Source organism: Balearica regulorum, chromosome 2 (genome assembly GCF_011004875.1).
Source record: "Balearica regulorum gibbericeps isolate bBalReg1 chromosome 2, bBalReg1.pri, whole genome shotgun sequence".
Classification (NCBI taxonomy): domain Eukaryota; kingdom Metazoa; phylum Chordata; class Aves; order Gruiformes; family Gruidae; genus Balearica; species Balearica regulorum.
The window spans coordinates 143,137,206-143,158,894 of NC_046185.1; the positions used below are offsets into that span (position 1 = coordinate 143,137,206).

A 21,689-nucleotide genomic window follows, 5' to 3' on the forward strand; every position below is an offset into this window, starting at 1 on the left:
AAATTATGTTTCTTCACTATACCATCATTTAACTACAACTACTTGAACAAACCAGCACGTTTGGGATCACATCCATTCCTGATAAGGATCATCACCGCACCAGGAGCTGACCCAACGGTTTTCCCAGAGCAAAACCCCACTCCGAAGCGGTGAAGCACACTGTACTTCTGGGATACTGGAAACCTTTTGTCTCTGGCCTGGTGCCCAGTCACAACACGTCGGAGGAATGAGTGTGCCTCCTTATGACATCGCACCAGGACTCGCCACTCCTTACGCACAAGGAATAACATACACACAGCACAATAGAAGCTCATGACATGTGCCGCCTACGTGACAGAAATATATTTGCAGTGGTGAGGAAAGAGGTTGTACTAAGGCAGGTGGAGTATTATAGCTGGGCTAAGTGAGCTGCTGAGCTCACTGAAAAAAACCAAAAGTACTATCATGAAAATTCTTTTTCTCACCTAAAAATCCTGGGGAAGTAACATATACTGAGACCTATATATTAGTCCTGGTGCTCAGCATCACAGAACAGCATGATAGTAGAATCAGATCAGATTATCCAGAAGTTGGCCAACTCCTTATTTTGCCAACTAAGGTCTTGATCTTGTAATAATCTCAATTTTGAATAGATTCGTGCAGCCACATGGAGCCCAGTGAAGCAGAGGGTATTTTGTCAAGTTTTTTTTAGCAACCATTTGTTCAGTCTGCAGTAAATGAAGGCAGCCAGTCATGCTGCCATTTGAAGAATGTGCAGGTCCAGGTGTTACAATATTTCTGAAACAGTGAGTGCATTAATAATGAGCTCCAATTGTGTTGGGTATATGTGGTAGATATAAGAGCACTCTTATATGTCTAAATATCCTGCTGATTCCTACACTGAATCTTAGCAGAATTCCCAAATCAAATCGCTTTTAAAAATGCCTAACCTTATCACTAAAAATCCATTTCAAGTGATTCAGTTTCAAGTGTGCCTCCTACAACAAACCACAGCATGATGCTTGGTGTATTCATTCCAAACAGCAGTATTTTGCTGCTAAAAAGCAAGAGTTTTATACTACTGACTACCCTTCTGAATCATAGGAACAGGGCAAGCAAGCCAAATGAAAAATGGAAGTCTCTAAGTAGTATAGATTTTTTTTTTCCTCCTCCTAAAAACAGGGGAAATGTCACCCTACTTCTGATGGAGAGACACTGGCTATAAAAGCAGCTCAGACATTTTAAGTGGGATTGGGGCAGAATCCCAGAGAGATACTCATTCTCAGCCAGAAGACAGTAAGATCAATGGGGAGGGTTTGGCTGAACAGAACCCATATGCTCCACGGCAGCGTAGCGAGCTAGCACACCTCGCTCCAGAGCACTTTGGAGGTTTCCAGTGAAGACTTCACTATAGCATCTACCCATTTTTCTGACATCTTCTTTACCCATTTCCTTGCAAGTCCAGTAAGAGGGATGGGTTCATTTTCCTGACACCACGAGGTACGTGCCAAAATGTAGACGTCAGAAGTGGGTTTTGAAAGAATGCCAAATTTTGAGACGCTCAAATTTTCTGAAAATTGGAAACTGTGCGATTTAACCATTTATTGCTCGTTTAGCAGCTGTGGCTTTAACAATCAGCTGGCAGGTGGCCTGAGACTTTTCATTTTGCTTATTTAAATGAAGGTGAAAGCAGGTGTTGCTTAACTGGAAGAGGCAGCTGCACTCCCAGCTTCAGTGAACTCGTTTGTTTGCTTTGACATTAGTACACTCAGTAACTTTGCCCATGACTTCTGAGCTCTCCAAAACACCAGGCTGGAGGGATTAGGGCATAGTCATCCCCTGTCTCCACTTAAACTTGCTCTAAGCCACGTGCAGGGCAGCTGCAGCGGCAATCCTTGCTCTTAGCTGCCTCATTTTTGGGCAAAAGGGAACTACTTCCCTGGAGCTGCTGGAACTGTTCCTCTGTACTCACTGGAGGAGGGAGCTGCGAGGACTGGGCAGGATTTGGAGAACACACTGCCTACAGCTCCAAAAGGAAGTGAGGGGGCTCACACTACAACAATCAGTGATGAAGTGTGAATGAATGAAGGCAAATCCTCAAAAGATTGGAGCTGCTTAACACCTGCATATCACGGTCCACTCTTTTTCAGAAAAACCAACCAACCAAACCAGAGGGAGAAAAGGATAAATAAATAGGATATGCAAATACAGAAATGAAAATTGGCACAGACATACAACAAAGAGCTTCAGTACCACTAGTAGTCAATAACGATGGAAAGGAAGAGAAAGAATGGAGTTACAGTTTCTTATCCCCCACCCCCAATACATTAAGGTCCACAAAAATGCATGGCGTGAAATACTGGTGACACAAAGGCTGAAAAATGATGGGGGATCAGGTACAAGAACAGTAAAATGACTACATGAATTCTTTGACATGAGCAATGTTGCTATTAAAAGGCAAATCATAACATTTCAGAAGTAAACTTTAAAGATCTCACTGAATTAGTAGAAAGGGAGGTGTTACACCAATGAAACAAGAGTAACTAACTACACAAGTTATCAGAGAGAAAAAACAACCTCTCAAAAGCATAGGCACAGCTGATCTCTTGGCCTGTGTGAGGAATGCAGATGAGCAGCACGATGTTATCGTTAAGCTAGTTAAAAGGCTGCAAAAGCAACAAAACCATGAAAGCATTAGCAAGAATAAGATAATATGAAGCAAAAGTGGTGGGAAGCTGCACTGAAAGTATGTTTTACTGAAAGTGAATGAAGCCCAAAGAAGCAATGACTCTAGTAAGAAACAGGTGTTTCACTATCCTTAGTTTTCAGCTACATTCACTGGTGTGATAAATTATTTTTTTTACAGAATAGGGTATTGCAGGGATTTCATGAAAAGCACCATAAAACAAACAAAAGAGGATTTGTCGTGGCTACAGTTATTACCCTGCTTTGAACTGCTGAGCAGCTGATAAAGTGATATGATGCAGCTAGGTCAGCAGGACCTCATCTCTACCCCTCCCTTTCCAAAAGAAAGGAGCAACACCAGCACACACTAACCCGCCGGTCCAGCAGCATAGCAACGGTATTAACCAAATAGCTCAGTCATCAGACCAAAGCAGACTATACCAAAATGCCCGTGATCTCCAACAACCAAATATTAAGGCGGCTTTTTAAGTAATTAGGGCAATGTGTTGTACAGAAGCACACCAAAATGAGACATGAAGGATAACTAAAGGATTTACAAAATCCCTGGCTGCATTCCCTCTGATTTTACTGTTCTGCTCCATCACTGACAGGTTTCAGAGGTTACACCATGGCCATTTGGATCATGTTGTGCCCTGAAAAAGCACCATGAAGAATTCTCATTATGTTCTCACAAAACATATTATTAGCTCTCTCTGATGTACTCGGAAATAGACCTCAATTGCCAGAAATACTGCTACGCAGTGATAGACATGTGCACTCTAAAGACAAATAGTGAACATGGGACATTTTCCTTCCTGTAACTGACAGCTAGAGAATCCAGTTTTCCTATGGCCCCCAAGTTATTTTAAATGGAGCACTCAGATGAATGGGGAAGGAAAAACCAAAACAAGAAGAATGAAACATAACATTGTATACTTCAAAACCTGCTCTATTTATCTCACACTCAAATGGTTGAGAATACCTACTGCATTAAGATCCTAGTCAGGTGATGCTCCTACTCTTGATTCCTGTATGAGACCTCTTTTTTTTTGGAAACCTTCTTATGAAACAGAATATATTCCATTTCTGTAGCTTTTTTTCTTTCCTTTTCCTACTTATTAATATTGATACTGTCCGGTACTTTTCAAGGCAGTTTCAAACTAATGCAGCTTTTTTCCTGTTGGTTACTGTTCTCTGATTATAAAAAGACAGTAATAATAATAAAACAATTAGAATTAAAAAAAAATCAGGGGAGATGCGTTCCTTCTGATTTTCTTTGTGCAAGTCACATAAGTAATGGCAACACACAAACAGTGGACACATAGAAATCGCACGACAGCATTTTTATATGCATATTTAAAACTCAGATGACATTACACAAAGTTTTTAACATACGTGAAATTAAATGCCTAAATTATTTCACCATAGATATTTAATGAACTAGAAAAGCAGCTCTCCTAATCAAGGTGGATTAATGTTAGCCCTTGAAAACTTCAAACCTCTTGAAATCACTAAGCTTATCTGAAAATTTCCATTTAGCTTACAGGAAGATACTGAGGATCAGCAGCTTGTCTAAATGGCAGTGATAGTTGAAGAGACTCAATCTTATGGCAAGTGCTCAGCATCTTGCTAAATACCTGGTCTAGGGCACTGATTCAGCAAACACTAAAACAGGTATTAAAGTCTACATTTATTCAAATTAGGCCTGCTGCAAATGGTACCTCTGTCATGTGCGTGGGCTGAAAGGGATGTTTCCCCCAGGCACCATGATAAAAAAAGCTATATACTTTTACGAGTTCTTAGGAGGGCAGAAGAAATCAGCTATTATTCTTGAAGTCTTTCAAGAAACATGTGCAGACAAGTAAGGCATATCAATCTTAGATTCTCATAACCTGTCTCTAAAATCAGCATCTAAAACTGCCGCACATTGATTTTTAGACATTTTCAACTTTAAGGATGTTTGAACTTGAGCTACAGATTATAAACAACAATTTTGGCAATCAAGATGCTCTTCAGAAAACCCGCTTTTGGCATGTGATGTGCAATTCAGACACAAGTAAAAGAGGAAAGGGAAAAGAGAAGATTCAAGTGTATTAAACAGTGTTCCTTTATTTACAAAATGGAAAGAGAAAGCACTGTGACTGTTTGATGTCTCATCATTTATTATCTTCCCTAGTAAATAAAGGCAGCATATCAGAGCAGGTTTATGAATGGGCCTGTGCTTTTATACAGCACAATATTATCTTGCAGCATAAGTTGTTGGATAACAGACCAATGCTTTTGTTCAGAACGGGCTTTGGCTCCATTTGTTGTATGCACAAATTGCTTGCAACTGCATTTCTGTTCAGTGTCACCTGCATGCAAAAATGTTTGCAATTACAGCTCCATAACACACATGAACACAAACTGTCCAGAGAGAGATTTTATGTGGGAAAAACAATACCTATTTCTATGGTCTTTGGGGCCAACAAGGAAGGTGCCTGCAAAGGTGTACAGCAGTGTAAGTAAACAGAGCTGCACTGACTTACACCAGCTGAGTCTCAGCACATTTTTTTCAATCTATTGCCTGTAACCACCCTCTCGAAGGCCAGAGGTGAGCCTGGAAAAGAAACAATGCTTCTTTATAATTATAGCCCATTTCTCATTCAGCAACTGAAATATGGCAGATACTAAAGAAACATTCTGATTCCAAAGAAAACCACAAAGCCATTGTTTTCCACTGAACCATATCTTAATTTGTTTTCTTTTTCTGATAGCCAATTACTCTTCACATTTTGCACTACCAAGCTGATAATAAGCCAAGCTCTTGCAATCCCAGGCACGCTTGGAGTTTTCCTCAGAATTAGCCAGCTGGATGGGAACATCTTCTCGCAAGCAGAAGATGACACCGATGTGCATCAGGTTGTGTGACTGGCTGGCCTGACATTGAAAGTCAAGGATGGGGTTACACTTCATTATTATTTCCTCTCCTCTTCCGTCCCTGCTACCAGCTAGTAGGTCCCCTGGCAAGTGTCCATCATATACTGCTGGGTATTTTTATGACTTTAAACATGGATCAATGGGAGGTTACATGTCCCCTTTTCTAAAAGAAATGCTAATATAGTGCAAGATATAACTTCAATATTTTTTAAAGCCTCCTTTCCAGACATACATAGGCAATATTCCTCAAGAAAATTTCCTACATTTTTACAAGATTGCTATATTTAAATACTAGGCCTAGTTTGTTTGCCCAATACTATATGGGTTTAATGATATAAGGCAAAGAACAGCACAGACTATGGCTACCCAGCCATGGTGAGGACAGGAGTTCTTTATAAGAGGTAAATGCAAATTAGCATCAAATACCTTGTACCCTCTTATAAGGGAAAAAGACTACACATGCAGTGATACAGAAGACAATACAGTGCAGTCTGAGAGCTAAAACTGCGCTGAAACTCCTTAAAAAGAACTCTTAAAAAAAATCCAAAATCCTTTACAAAGCATGAATACATAGAAGATATCTTTTTTAAAGATCATTTTAAAGGTTAATTCACCTCATACTTGCCTAGTTTAGAATTACTTTTATTTAAAGTTTGGCATAAGACATAAAACCCAGAAAGGAACCTTGTAGAAGTGATATCAATGCAAAACCTTCAGGCAACTGCTGTAAAATACTGAATAAATGCTAACAACTTCAAAGACAAGACCCACAGGTAGAGAAGCCTGCTATTTATTTAATTAATTTCAGTGGTACGCAAGAGAAGTAAAATATTTTGCATATTGCTATAAAAAAGCAAAGCAGAGGTAAATTCATTAGCAGGATATAATACACTGCACTTCTGTCATTCTACTTACATGCTGTGTTATAGAAGACAGAACTCAGCAGTCAGGCTTCTACTTAATCAGAGTTTCAAAAAACCCCCTCATTTTCCTCATGAAGTCATTGGTGGGAGGAAAATGGAGAGAGATGGGAGGAAAACACAAGCTGTTTATAGAAAACTTTCTCCCTCTAAGCAAGAACTATCTATTTTACAAAGATGAAGACTTTTTCTCCAACCAGATTCATGTGAACTTCAAAACCCAATAGTTAAAAGTACTCTGCCCTTGGGTTTAGCATTGCTAAGTAACAAAAGATGTTGTTAACACAACATACCAGAAAGTGTGGTTCCTTCGGGTATGTCATAAGCTTAAATGAAAGTGAGGCCTGTTTGCCCAGAGAAGCTCTGGATGCCCTATCCCTGGAAGTGTTTAAGACCAGGTTGGATGGGGCTTTGGGTAACCTGGTCTAGTGGAGGGTGTCCCTGCCTGTAGCAGGGGGGTTGGAGCTAGATGATCTTTAAGGTCCCTTCCAACCCAAACCTCTCTGTGATTCTATGATAAAATGTATTATTTTAGGGTTTAGAAGATGTCAGTGACATGAAGCAAACCTTCAGATACAGAACCACAGGGAGAAAGCTCCACAGCTTCACAAATGCCTGTTAACACTAGAGTTGCGGAGGAAACGCTACTAGCTTGTGTTACATGATACAACACACTTCAGGCATGCAGTCACATATATATGTATGTATATGCATATAAAAGAAAAAATATTGCTAGCCTTTTAAATCTCCAATAACAGAAGTAACGCTTCCATTCCCATTTAAAAGGAAAATGCCATTTTTCATATCTATCTGAAATGGCAAACTCTTGCGAGTCTTTGCTGTACCTCTCCATGAAGAAAGCTAGTGTTTCTGGAGTCACCCTTTGGCATATCAGGCTGCTGGGCTCAGCAAATGGTTACTGTTCTCTTTTAATTACTTTTTGATATTGTGCATTATGGCACCCAACAGAGCAATAGCATCCAATATCAGAGAGGAGTCCTCAGCTTTCTGCAATATGCATGTCAGGAAAGACAGAAGCTTCCGGCTGCAAACTCCCACTGTGCCACGTTACCTGCAGCGTGAGGCTCCTGCAGCATGCATGCATCCCACAACCACAGCGAATGCCCATTTACAGATAAAATAGCATTTAAATGCCGTTGTCCTGCCTGTGCAGAGATCTACAAAGTATCAGGAGAACTTTTTGTACATTATTCTTGCAGTGAAATGAAATTTTCAGTCTAGTTGGCACCAAGACTAAAGTTCAGCCAACGCACTGATTATTCCCGTATCGGGAAGGCTTTGGAGCCTGGGAGGAAAATTCACTTTGATCTATAGTGGCTCTTGGAAACCTCACGTAAAGTGGAAAAGACAGAAATACCTCTGATCTGTTTTGAATCTGTTAAGAACAGCAAGTATAAAAGCATATCCTTATATCAAAATCAGAGCTGTAACCAAGTTGGTTCCTCCAGTGTGGCTCAGGGTACGGAATGCACAGGAGTAGTGCAGGCTTCTCAGCGTAATCAACTTTAACACTCAATTAATTCACGCTGATCATCACCAGATCCAAGGAGCTGTCAATTCTCCCCAGTACAGGGCTGGCTTGAAAGCATTTGGTGCAGTTTTTTACTTCTAGACCTAATTAAAGCTTATTTACAATGGCAGGTTCTCCTTGATGCAGAAAATCTCAAAGTTTGCATCTAAAGAAATGTATACTCACAAATTATCAAGAGGAATAAACTACTCATAAAGATCTTAGCTACTCCATATCAGAAGCCAAACAATATTTCCTAATTTTGTGTAGTTTTATTTTGATTCAACAGATTGCCTCGCATATGTTTTCCTATTCCCATGGTTTTACCGTTCAATGCGTACTTGATCGAAGCTTCATCCTATCTTGCACATATATTACAAGACTAAACAAAAGTGCTGAGATTACTGTATCAGATTGTTGGTCCATCAGACCTAGCACCTTGCAACACAACCTGAAGCTGCTTGTCGCAAAGGATGGCAAAGTAGTTTTTGCTGGGTCTTCTCAGTTGTGCTGGAAATGATGATGACACATCACTAATCTGATACTTCGAGGCAAAAGACTTGTTAGCTCTTAAAGGCTGTAATTACACTTTTCTCTCTTATTTTCTATGATGCAGTTCTATCCAGAAAATAACCTCACTTCCAATATGTAGGAAAAAAAGTAGGAATAAAGATGCAATAATATACTGATTTAACCAAATCACCTCCGCATTAAGACATTTTATTCACTGTTAACCTACTTACTTATATATGTGATTTCCATTTTATTTAGTAAGTATAGTTTTTTTAAAAGTGATTATTCACACTTTTAAGTAAAGGTGGGAAAAAGAATTCATATTATCAGATCCAAAGTGCGACAATAACAACTTGCAGCTTGCTTGTTCATCAACATCTCTAAGTGCCGGACCAATTCTTAGAACAGATTCTGATTTATAAGCCCTGGCTATTTTATAGAGGCCTATCGCAGTAATGGCACCTGAGAACGCTTATTATAAACAGCTGCTGTAACAGAAATAGAGATTCAGTGTTCAAATGTTTAAAACAATACAAGTCAGGAAACACAAGCTTAAAAAGTTAAAACAAAACTGAAAAAAAATTTTAAACAAAACTGAAAGATCAATCTCTGTTCCTAATCTATTATATACAATCACTTAAGCCGTTAGTAAACATAAATAAATGTCAGTCATAACGAGGAAGAAACATATGTGGTGTGCTGGGTTGCATCTACTTCTGCTACATAGATATGTGAAGAATGCCAATGGTAGAGATATGCAAAAGCATTTGGAGAATCCCTCTTTTACTTCCACTTAATAATCGCTGAAACAGCACACTTACAACTTATTTTAAATTTCATTTACATAATAATGAGAAATTATACACTAGGAAATCAAACAGCTATTTAAGAATTTTAAACTGTTATTCACATTAAATTTTGTTCACTTTTCCTGACTACTATTTTTTAGCATTTTGTGACTTTCTTACTACAATGTAACTGATTCCCTAAAAGCCTCAAGGTGCAACCTGGACTCTGCTGTGCTATGGATGTGTCGCTATGACTCATAACAATGGCAACAGACACGACACAGATTGATATACCTTTCGTTGCAAGTTGTGTATTTTAGAAGAGGACTATAGAACAAAAGGATTAGTGTGAAGGTGGACTGTACTTTACACCGTTTTCAGAAGACTACCCTTTCTTACAAGAAAACCATCACTGTTGGATGTTGACAATGTGAATTACGGGAAGACTTTGTGGAAAAGTCTTTTATTGGGTGATCTGTTTCTTTCACAGCTGCGTAAGTGCTCAGTGCGTGGGAGTTAATTGTCTTAGTTATCTGGTATAACCACCTGATTAATTTTGTACTGTGGCGCTATTAAGTACCACACTATCCATGATTCACTGGAGAATGAATGAATTAAATCCTTCTGGTCAAATACAAAATCAAACAGGAATAATCCTTTGTTTTATAACTTTTAAATAGATAACTTAAATTCTTAATGATGCTTAGAGTACATTAGGAAGGCACTCACTGAAATTATTTAGCTAAGGGTAACTAAACACTTCCATTAGAAAGCCTAATTAATTGGGATTTAAAAATTAACTTTGATTTACAACAGACCATAAAACTATCCAGTCCAAAATTTTATATTTTTATTTGAAGGTCTGTAAAAGATTAAATTAAAGAAACAGTATCAACGAATTACTCCTTGTTATTTCAATGTTATTCTCATTATTTGCAGCTGCAGTTTTAAAACAGAATTTAAAAAAACATTTGGCAGGCCTCAAAACTCATCCCGGGCTGTATTTATCTTGGCATTTTAACACACAAAAAATTGTGAGGATAAGGAAGAGAAAAGAAAATAGGAATATACAAAAGGGTTACAAAAGGCATACAAACCCAGGTTTATATAAAATACCTACCCCTATCACCTTTTGCACTATCATCTCATACAATTTCATACGACATAGTGCAAAAAGGTTCCATTAAAGGGAGCACTGATCTCTGGTGTTAGAAGTCTATTTAATTTCCACAGCAAAAATACTCACTAAAATTCTACCACAATAAATGAGATGAAGGCCCAAAGAGAAATTAATTGTTTTCAAAATTTCACATTCTATAAATAAGGAGGAAATTTCATCCCAATAAATAAGAAGCATAATAATTTAAGAAAGCAAAACCCTAGAATTGGCTCAGAAGTTGCTAGCTTAAAATACATAAGCTGGCGAATAAGCGAAGCAATTAGACACATCACAGGAACTGCTCAGAACTGCTGCTCCTTGTGTACATTGCAGCACAGCTATTTTTCCACAATACAGAATTTTTCAGGGTATTAGCCAAGTGGGCAGAATAACAAAATACTTTACAGAAAATGAGATATTTTTATCTCACAATCAAATAAGGTCTTGTTTTAGAGAGATATTTTTTCTGAGCCACTCCTAAAAGCAGTTGCTAAATTCCCTGATGTCTCAACAAAAGAGATATAGTACGAGCAAGTCTGAGTAAAATGAAGAATGTATATTTTATAAACACATTATGAAAGACTTTCTTTCCCTCCCCGTGGGCCAAAAATGAATCCCAAATAAATCTTCTGCATTTGAAATAAATGGTTACTAACAAAATAAGCTTTAAAAGCAAGGGTATGCTCATGCTTCCCTTCTGAAATTGTGGTCAGAAGGAAAACAGAAATTGCCAGGTTGAGGGAAGCAGCTGCTCTTGCAATACTTTCCCCGATGGCCACCCCACTGTACCAGGAGCCACTTTGGCTAGTACCTGGGTGAGCAGTGGCTTCCCTGAACAAACCCACTCCACCACAGCACAGCTCCCAGCAGGCATCAGAGTAAATGAAACCCCTTATCGGGGAGTCAAGATAAGTTGTTGCTGAGCCTTTTGAAAGGAAATTGTCAAACCCAGAGCAAAATGGGAGAAAGAGCAAGTTTAAAAGAAAAAAAAAAAAAATCACAAAAACCCGCACACAACCCTGGAAAGAAAAAATGTGTAAATGATGGTTTATGCTCGGTATAAATTACCTCTTCTTTCACTCCCAACGTGGATATGTCATCAGTGCCTATGAGCTACCCATATACCTTATGAAGGGCCCAACCAGGCTGCAGAGGCAGTACTCAAGGACTCCTGATGAATCTGAGTATAAGCAGGATTTCTCATTTCCCATTCTGTTTCTCACCTCATTTCCTATCTTACTTTTCCTTTATATGTCTGTCTCACAAAAAAATACTTGCAATTGTCATTACAATATTTGCATAATAGAGCACCAGCCAGAGTCATCGGTTTTGATTGCTTGCAAAGTCAGGATGACAAATTGGCTGGAGTTCCATTGCCTTACATTTGGAATGCTTTTTTCCACAATTGTACAAAAACCTTTCTGTAGATTATTTGAAAAATATTAATTGAAAAAATTTGCATCTGAACTTATTACATAGTCTTCAAGAATATATCGAGTAAACTGCATCTAGCTTGAGGACTAGGCTTCTGATCCTTGGGTCTATCAGTAATTTAATTCCTGACACAAAGACATTTGTGAATGTATCAATCCTTTGCTGTCTTAGGCTCATTACTTCAGCAATAAATAACTCACCAGAAATATCCTTTCAAGTTGATCTTGAATGTCTTTCATTCCTGGAAAAGCAGCAACCCCTTGAATCATTTCTACAAAGATACAACCCACGCCCCTACAGAGGGAAAAAAAAGAGAAAAAGAAAGTGTGCAATGTTAGAAAGATTTCTTATAGATTAAATGGCCAGCAACAGTGCTTTTGTATCCATCACCAGTATTTGAATAGAATTTATTTATCTATTAAAATCAACAACAGGCCAAAGGACAAGCATGTGCATTTACTAAAACCAACGTATACATATTGAAGGCAAGCGTAGAAGTAGCAGGAATATGGATGGTAGCTGGTGAGACCAATAAAAGCGCAGCAGTTGCTCTCTGTTTGTACAAGTGCTTCCCAAGCAGCATACTCATGCTCCCAAATAAATTCTGGGGTGTGGGAACGGCAGTGAGAAAGCACCCTTGGGAGAAGCTGAATGGGGAAAAGGACTGTGGCATGGAGGCACACTGGAAGGGTTTGGCATGGGAGGAGAATCCGGAAAAAACAAGTAAAAAGGAAAAGGGCACGTGGCTGCCCACAGCCACTGAACTAAGCTACTGCCCAAATGCAGATGACTTCTGGGATGGGCTTGCTTGGGCTTTCTTCTCCCCTCTTCCAGCATAAAAGAAGGAAGTTTGAAGCCCACAGCTCTGGGGGGCTGCTGACCCCATCCTCCAGGAGCTCTGGCTGAGAGGTGCTGCCATGAGCTGAGCAGCCACGGGCTCCCTCCTCTCCCCGCCGCAACAGCCGCCTCATTATAGCTCCTGTTTCTGGTCTCTTACAAAAGGTACTTCACATGAGTCCTCCTCATCCACTCAGTTAAGCAGAAGTATTGGGTAATCAGAGGGGAAGAAAATAAATCTGAGACATACTAACTACGACTCAAAGAATGGATTCTCAAAAGTTGAGGAAAGTTTCTGTGACTCTTTAACTCAAATTTCAGAAAATCTGTGGACTTCCTGCATCTGAAAAGCAAGAGAAATTACAAACTTGCATTTGAATCTTTTTCTGAATGAAGAGAGCTCAAGAGTTGCTTGTTCCCTCAGAAAAAATAATTTTAAGAGAAAACATCCCCCTTGGCTACCAACAGGATGCAAAATCTGTATTTGATTATATATTTTAACTTGTTCAATTACATGTTTCTACAACTTCCGCATGCAAACACCTACATATGCTCGATAACCATGTCTGTGTAAGTAACTACCCAAAAAAAAACCTTCACTCAAAACAAATACCTATTCAATAACCCAAAATATCTATCAAAATGAATCAAGAATTTGCAAAACTAACTATGGTACCACCTCTCCCTGAAACTGAGTTGTGTTTCTGTGTCAGAAAATCTGAGCAATAACCTCTAATTTAACTTTGGTTTTAGAAGTAAATTATTTGGAATGTAGTAATTACCTACCTTTTCATTGCTTATGCATCGTGATGATGCGTTCAGAAAGTAGCACTTAATTTTAGGGATATGTGTACATATATGTGTGAGGAAGTGGTTCCAGAATAAAACAACTTAATGAAAATAGATTGTATATTTTCGTTAAACCTGGGGCTGAGTATTTATAGACACCACTTAACTAAGGTTATTGGCACACAACCCATGCTTTACTCATTTCTGAAGGTTTTGACCACTACTGAATAATGAAATATTTTTACGTTCCAGGACAATGAGAATTGATAGTCAAATTTCTTGAAGAAGAAAATTAAACATACATCACTATTTTCTAATTCTGTGTCCCAAAGCATAGATAAATTAAGCAAAGTTTCTCTTCAGGCATTGAAAAAGTGGAGGAAAACTTTGGAAAGCACAGTTCTGGTCAAATTTGAGAATAATTCAGGTGTTTATAAAAGAGAGGTTAAAATTTATGTTCCATATGCTTCTGCTGGTTACCAAATGAACTGAATTGATTAAACTGCCATTCATCATTTAGCCTGGTTAGTGCTTCATTAGGCACAGATAGGCACAATATATCTTAGTCAAATACTTATAAACAGTATCAGGATCTCAGGCAAGGAAAAATTCAAGATTTCAGTCAGAAGCCATTTATTTGAGATGAGAAATAAAACAATTTAATTTAGTCTAAAGAAAACAGGATTAGAGTTCTATTCTTGCAACCAGAAAACAGGCATTTGATTAAACCAGTGTATCATTTGAGGGCATGTACTGCTATCTGCAGAGAAACTTCAGCTAGCTGTTTGAACAGAAATGCTGTAAAGGCAACAAGAAGATTTTGCCAAATTTTAATAATGTTTCACATAAGCTATTTACAAAATTTTCCAGTTTTAGAGGGTCTGACACAAGTATGAGCCAAAAATGGAGTAAGAACTGCAAACAATACTACTGAAGAAAGATTTCCTGCTTGGAAAGAAGAATCCTATTACATGTCTCAGACTCTCATGTAACCTAGTACTCCATCTAGTCTCAAGCTGAAATGAGAGTGAAAGAGTACTGGAGTTAAATAAACAACGAACAGAAAAGTCAAAAGGTTCTTAAAATCACTTAGGAGAGAAACATAAACAACCTTCAAGGTTTGAGCTGGAGGACTGCTGTTCCCTTTGCCCCACTTGAAAATTAAGCTTTTGCATGGCTTCAAAGCTTATAGTGTTCAGCACATTGAAGAATAAGTCCATAGAAAGAGAAGATTAAATTAATACTAAAAGAAAAACATACAGTAAGAAAAAAAAAAAGTATGACATTGAACTGATAGAAAATACTCAGAAAGCCATAATAGCACATAAAGGCTTCAAGATGGCTGGATGGTATTTTAGATGTCTTAGGGGTATCAGTGAATTTTAGGCTCACAGCAAACTGAGTATATAATAGGATCCCTGAATCACAAACTGTAAGTGCACAGCCACTGAACACGAAAAGAAACAAAGCCTCTACAAGGCCTTGAAATTTAGTCTTGTTTTTGTAGACCTCACAAACTATTAAAAACGTTAGAGAGATTTTTGAGCAAAGCAAAAATTATTTTCATGCCAGACGAACTAGTTTGTAAGGAAAAATTAAGAGAACGATGTCATTCTTGGCTACAAGGAAACACAAGAGACAAGGAGAATGTGATGACTCTGTATTTAAAATTATGCCAAACAAAGGACAAAGTAGAACTGATTAGGATTTTAATGGTTCCCAGAAATGTAGGTAAATCCAAGATAGTATAACTAGAAATAGCAGAATGCCTTTGGGAAATAACAATTTTAGGGTGAGTGTCAGAGAAAGACACTGGACAATTGTGTTATAGCCCAGCCTCCCACGGGACTTGAAGCTCCACAGTTACAGTCGTGTAAAACTAGACGAGCTGAAACACTTAAGAATATTCTTCAGGGAACAGACTTGCATTAATGGTAGGGTGGATAAGATGATGTCACAGATCACTCCCGTCCCTAGTTTATATGATGCAAAGATTACTTCTTGAAATATGGAATACAACCAATTAACATGGCTTTAATGTGCATGCATCTCTAAGGGTACGTTACTTATGTATCATTTGTGCACCACTCAGCGTACAATGCCATTTTCAGGCAGCACTTGAGAAATAATTTGTGACAAAAGAACATTAGCCAAATATATTTCAGTGTATTTGATTCAGATTTGCCTACACTCTTTATAGGACTTCTGATTTTAAATAAGCAAGCCAAATGCTGCGACTTCATTCGGAGATCTGTCCAATGGAACAGCATGGGATAACCTTGCAAAGTAAAAGTGACAGCTATTTAATGTTGAAATGGGTGGCTTACCCTCTGATGACAAAAAGCATGACTAAACCTATTGATGTATTGATGAGACCATATGTGGCCATACCATCTACTATTGCTCTTCTATTGTCCTGCTTAATTTCCTGGGACTCTGGCTGTCACCACACAACCTTATACAGAGTAACAGTTAATAGCACAGCTAAATGAGGTACTCTTGCATTTGAATTGACATAGTAAATGAGCCTGTAAAAAGGAAGTTGGATGCCTCAGGAAACTGCATTTTTTTTTCTGCACAGCTTTTATAATTCAAGAGGGTATTCCCTTAACATTAACTTGCTTACTAGTGGATTGGGTTTACATTTTTGGTTTAAGAATACACATTCCTGCCTCAGTGTAACAAAGATCATTATCGTGACCAGAAGAATCTCCAGCCTATTTGTACTTCAATATGGTAAAAAAAAAAAACCACCACAAAACATAAAAGCTTTGGTGAGACATAATCTAAGAAAGATTATTAGGGTTGCTTCCATCAGTTAATATTCCAGCTTTTCTTGATGGGCCCGTAAAAGAAACTACAGACACACTCTGAAATGAGTTGTTTCCAAACCAAGCTTTAGTTTATACTTAGATCAAGATTATAGAAAGCCTATATGCTTACTATATATGTTTTCAACCATTGAACTTCATGCCCTGAACAGATCTGCTTTCTAGCAGGCTCAGTGGAGATGGTAACATTCAGCATGTTCTTCACAGTGAAGACCTATGCTGGATCTCCGCGTAAGGTTGCTATCTGGTCATGAAGCCTGTTTTCAGCACGCAGGATTTGGCTTCAGAGGGGGAAGGCTTTTATGAAAACCAAGGAATTGCTTCCAGCAATTCTGCTGAGAATTCTGAAATTCAGAGGAACAGTAGAGTTTTTATTCTAGTTTCCCAAAGTACATGCAGTTTATGCTGTAAAATATATCAGAATTTAAACAAAAACAAAACACACACATGCCCCTCAAAACCCAACTACTTGGTTTTTTATGGATTTGTCACCAAGAGGTAATATTGGAACCTCGTCCATAAAATCCACTAGTAATATGCAATATGTTGGAAGGGCACAGAGATTTTTATCTTGTCTGAATTATTGAGAAAAAAGGTAACATTCCTTTATGATCTTGCTTATGAACAGAACTACAAAAACAAATTTTGGGGGAAAGGAATGAAAAGCAAGGGACTTTTGTCCCCTTATTCAATTCCGAAGTGGCACACTGCTAGAATAACTGCAGATGCTGAACTTGGTTGGAATTTGTCTTTCATGACCACTCCACCTGGATATGTGAAAAATAACATACGATGGGAGATACAGTCCGATCAAAGAACAGGGGCAATAAGGCAAACAGATTACAGTTCTCACATGAGAAGTAATGAGCGAAGCAAAATTTCTTCTCCGTGATGACAAAGAACAACATTAAAATTTCTGCAGAAAGCAGATGCAATAAATGAAAAATAATTCACTTGAAAGTATGATAGTTCAAAGTATTTACAGTCAGTCTTAAAGCAATTGCAATTACAAGCAAAGGGAGTGCTCACGTTCTTACCTGTGTCATTAAACTACCTAGGAACAAAAGCTCCAGAAATTTGTTTTGCAACCCAACCCTCTGTAGCAATGCTCAGTTCCTACATTAAGAAATATTATATTCATGAAGGATTAAAATGTACATGAACCCTTTTTGCAAGAACCTATTTGACTCACTTGTTTTGTAACAACAGAATGCAAAAAAAGCTCAAGAAAATAATATTCAAACTTGAGCAGCATTTTGCCATGAGGTACTGTCCTATTGAACGTGTTCTTCCTGGTTTTCTTTTCCGGATCCAGATGCCTTTATGAGGTACTTTCCTGACACACATGAAACATATGTATAGTGGTGGAAAGGTGATAGTAAATCTGATGTTCCAAATGGATAAAAGTAGTTTTTAGAAAAGAACTGAAATGCCCTTCCAATAACTACAGACCAAGATGGTTTCCTCACACATAGTGTTTCTGTGAATTCAACCCCATGAGAACTTTCCAAGCAAAAGCTAATTCAGCTGGCAAAACTTTTGAAGAACTCGCTGACAACGAGAGAAGTTTAGTTAACAATACTTCAACAGTTATCGCAATATTCTCCTGCAGATTAGCATTTCTTTGGAGTGGAAGTCATAATCATGAAGAACATCAAGGGCAAAAGAACTAATTTACCCTACGCTGTTTTCTCTCTTGGGCCCCAAGCAGTATTTCTTCAGGGCGTACTGGGACTCCTGCTCTCGGATTTCTTTCACTGCAAACTGTTTACCACAGATACAGGATAAAGATGCCTTTGTAATGTCCCATGTGTAAAACCATAATTTGGTGCATCTGTGTCTAAGACAAGATCCATTTTTACTTAATAAGTATCTTAGTTACTGTCATAGGTCTTCATTGGTCAAATATTCATGAAAGCATGCATGGAATTACAGTGAGCACTCAAATCTGCACTTGGAGCAGGCCATGTGTGGGAAGTGGTGTGTTCCTGAAAATACCATTTATTTTTCTAAGGATAGGATAGACAGAAAAACTCTATTTGAAGAGCTTTCTCTAAATTAAGATCAGAATTGAAATCATGTATATCAATCCAGATGTTACAAAGTTAAATAACAGTGATTTAATAAGCAATTTCGTAACATTTGACTGGCCTAGTTTTAAGTGATTTCTTCCACAGCACTAACCATAACTGATGTTAGTTAATAAAAGTGAATTTAACATACATCACGGCCCATAACTACTTAGGTTACCTGAACTGTGAAAAAGAGTGTATTTTTTCAAAAGCAAAACAACAAGATATGCAAAAAATCGCCAGCTGCTAGCAAACACAGTTTAAAGCCAGCTGCACTTCAGAATAAAATATCCCTAGTGACTTCCTGATGTAAGCAACCCAGATGTAACAGAACATGCACTACCAGAATCAAAAAGGATTTAATAACCTGTTTAAATTGCTTCATTTACTAATACTATATTCTTCCTGTAAGGAACAAATACAATAGGTTCATTTGGGGATTATTTTTCCCTAGGTTTCTCTATTACTTATATATGGGTTTTAATAACTCATAAACCCTTTATGTATTGAAGCTTTTTTTTCTTTGTGTTGACTTTCAAAGGACTGTAAAATTCAAGGATTAGGACAAGCTACACCAGAGGCAATGCAAAGCCATTTTCCTAGCTACTAGTAAGTCCTCATCAAGAGGAGGAAAAAAAAAAAAAAAAGGTATATCAAAGGTTATCACAACTCTTTGAAGCAGTTGTGGGTAGTATAATACATTCACACAATGCCGCTGTACCAAATGCTGTCAGCAGTAAATCACAAAGCCCACCGCATTGATTTCCATCACCAGCCTGACACCACTAATGCATGTACGTCTTCATTAATATTATTTTATTGCCAGTGGCTATTTAAAAAAAGAATGCAGGAGAATGTAAAACTGCACGTGGATCATTAGCTTTTAGTTACTATCCTAATGCCCTACACCAGCAAATGAAGTGTAAAAATAGCTCGCAGCCTCTACCACCTGCTTCCCAGCCACTGTCCAGTGGTTAATATTTGGACTCCTTTTTCATGCAGCTGGTCTTCTACTCAGTAGGAGCCCCACTTTCTGTTCCTTGGGAACCAGCATGAAATGTCATTTATCATGGCTACAGCAAAAGCCCTCTGTCTTTTTTTTTTTTTTTCCTAAACAGAAGAAACAGCTGTGCTTTCTACCTCAACATTGTTTAAATATTTAGTGAAGTGGCTGCCTAGTTTTGTCATCATGTAGATCATCAATAAGGACACAGGAGAGCACGCACTCTCTGCCATAAGGACATAATGCCAGTAATTGCATAAAAATGCTAATGCAACAAACACACTTTTGATAACAAATTACCAAATTACCTTGGAATCTGATGGTAGATGGGTTTCTCCACGTCTCCCTTCCTCCCACTCTGGGAAGTCACTAAGTGGTTTTAATGTAATTATGGCCCAGCTATGTACAACAGTTGTATAAATAAAGCTCCAAGCCTGCCTGTGCTCCAGCAGAGCTCACCGTTAGATGTGCCAAATAAGCACAAGTGACCTTAACATGCAACTACACCTCTCACAATCAAACGGGAAGCGCTATCTCAGACAACCCGGCAAAGCGGAGCAATGAAAACCTAAAGCTCTTCTGTCACATACAATCTACATTTGCTCTAATCTGATTTCTGATATGGAACTAGCTGAGCCTCTACGTAAATTCCTGCGATGTGAAAGAAACTGTATTACTGGGGCTTTTTTCTAAGCTTTTCATAGTTCTCCAATTCGTACAGGACAGCAAAAATTTGTGAGTGCTATAAATCTAGTACAAGAGCAGTATGACATAATTTTTCATTTGAAATAAAACTTACCACCTATGTCCCTGAGCGGCAACTGGATATTTTTTAGATCTATATGAAATGCTCTGTACAAAAGGACCTCATTTATTGTTACCATTGAAGATGTAATTACTGTGTTCCTCCTCAATACTCTTACATCATTATAGAAATTCAGACAAAAACATGACCTGGATTGCTGAAATGGCATTTCGAGTCCTTCCTTGCTCTTCCCTGCTGTTCATGTAATTTGAATATAAACATGATTATGAAGCGAATGCTCAGTCTGCAATTACAATAGATTTAACATGCTTCTATTAGCTGCACAGCTTAATTCGATCTCTATCACAGTAACATCATACAGTTTGACTATACTTTTTAATAAAATCTTTATTGGGAGGAACGTTACAATATCTGTTTATAGAAGCTATAAAACTATAGAGTGAACCATTTTTCTTTGTGGAAAAAGTTTCCGTGAGAATCAAAAATGTTTCAAAATCCTTTGTTCAGTTTTAAAAAAACCCAAACAAAAACCCCCTTAATTTCAAAGTGCAATAATTTTTGTAATTAATAAATGTTAAAAAAATATTAAAAAATCCAATGTCTCTTCAGACTAAAAAAAAGCATTTCAGAGGATTTCTTGAGCGGTTTGCTCTACTAAAACAGCAAAAATTTTCTTTAGCAGTTTCTATATATTCTCTCATTCTCTGTACTTCACAAATTGAGACACGTATGTACACACGTGCAGAAAGATGTGGGACTCTCAAAAACTGAACACATGTAGACTGAACTATATATCTAAGATGATGAGCAGAAAGAACTATTTATGTCTCCCAGCTATTTCCACCCTTTGATGCAGTTGTCCTGCCTCAGCTTCTTGCTGAGAGTGTCAGAGGTGTATCTGGGAAAAGAGGTGACTGCAAACCGTGAGAAGCAGATGGGATGTGGAGATTGCATACAGTTCGTGAAGACACCAGTCAGGTTGAACCCAATCTTTGGGAAAACAGGACAGTTTTAGGACAGCTGAGAAGCTAAGATGCAAGGAGAAATTATTTTAGATCTGTGAGGTGGAGAATGGTTTGAAGAAAAGCAGACAGCTGATACGGAAGATGCTGCCTTTCCCTGTCTGGTGTAGCTGCACTATCACAACGTTCACACTTGGAGATGTTTGTTCACCCTCCCTTTTCCTGGCTCCTGGTTCACCTACCATTACAGGTCAAGGAACTACAGCAGCCAGAGGCCCAGTTATATTAAACGCTCTCTTCAGTATTAGATATTCTAGTATTTATACTCTGTAACCCTTCAAATGAAACAATCGTGCAGCATCTAACTCCTGCCCCCAGGAGTCAAGGCTTAACAGCACTGCGGGGACAAACTAGATGCGATTTTCAGGAAAATGTAGCTTTTCATCCCACATTCTCTGATCTTGGCTACAGGACTCAATCCAACCTAGTCATGCTTAGTTC

At 38.1% G+C, this 21,689-nt stretch overlaps 1 protein-coding gene across 5 annotated transcripts in view; it reads right to left on the reverse strand.

Annotated features, from left to right (window-relative positions):
* The window catches only part of CDK14 (cyclin dependent kinase 14), a 320,956-nt gene that overhangs the window by 115,725 nt on the left and 183,542 nt on the right, over nucleotides 1-21,689 (reverse strand). For all 5 annotated transcript variants that reach the window (XR_012834151.1, XM_075746221.1, XM_075746218.1 and 2 more), the window contains one exon: nucleotides 12,129-12,222. Coding sequence is in view for 4 of the 5 variants with exons in the window: in XM_075746221.1 (XP_075602336.1) it covers nucleotides 12,129-12,222 (94 nt within the window). In the remaining variant the exon portion in view is untranslated. The remainder of the gene's footprint in view (nucleotides 1-12,128; nucleotides 12,223-21,689) is intronic.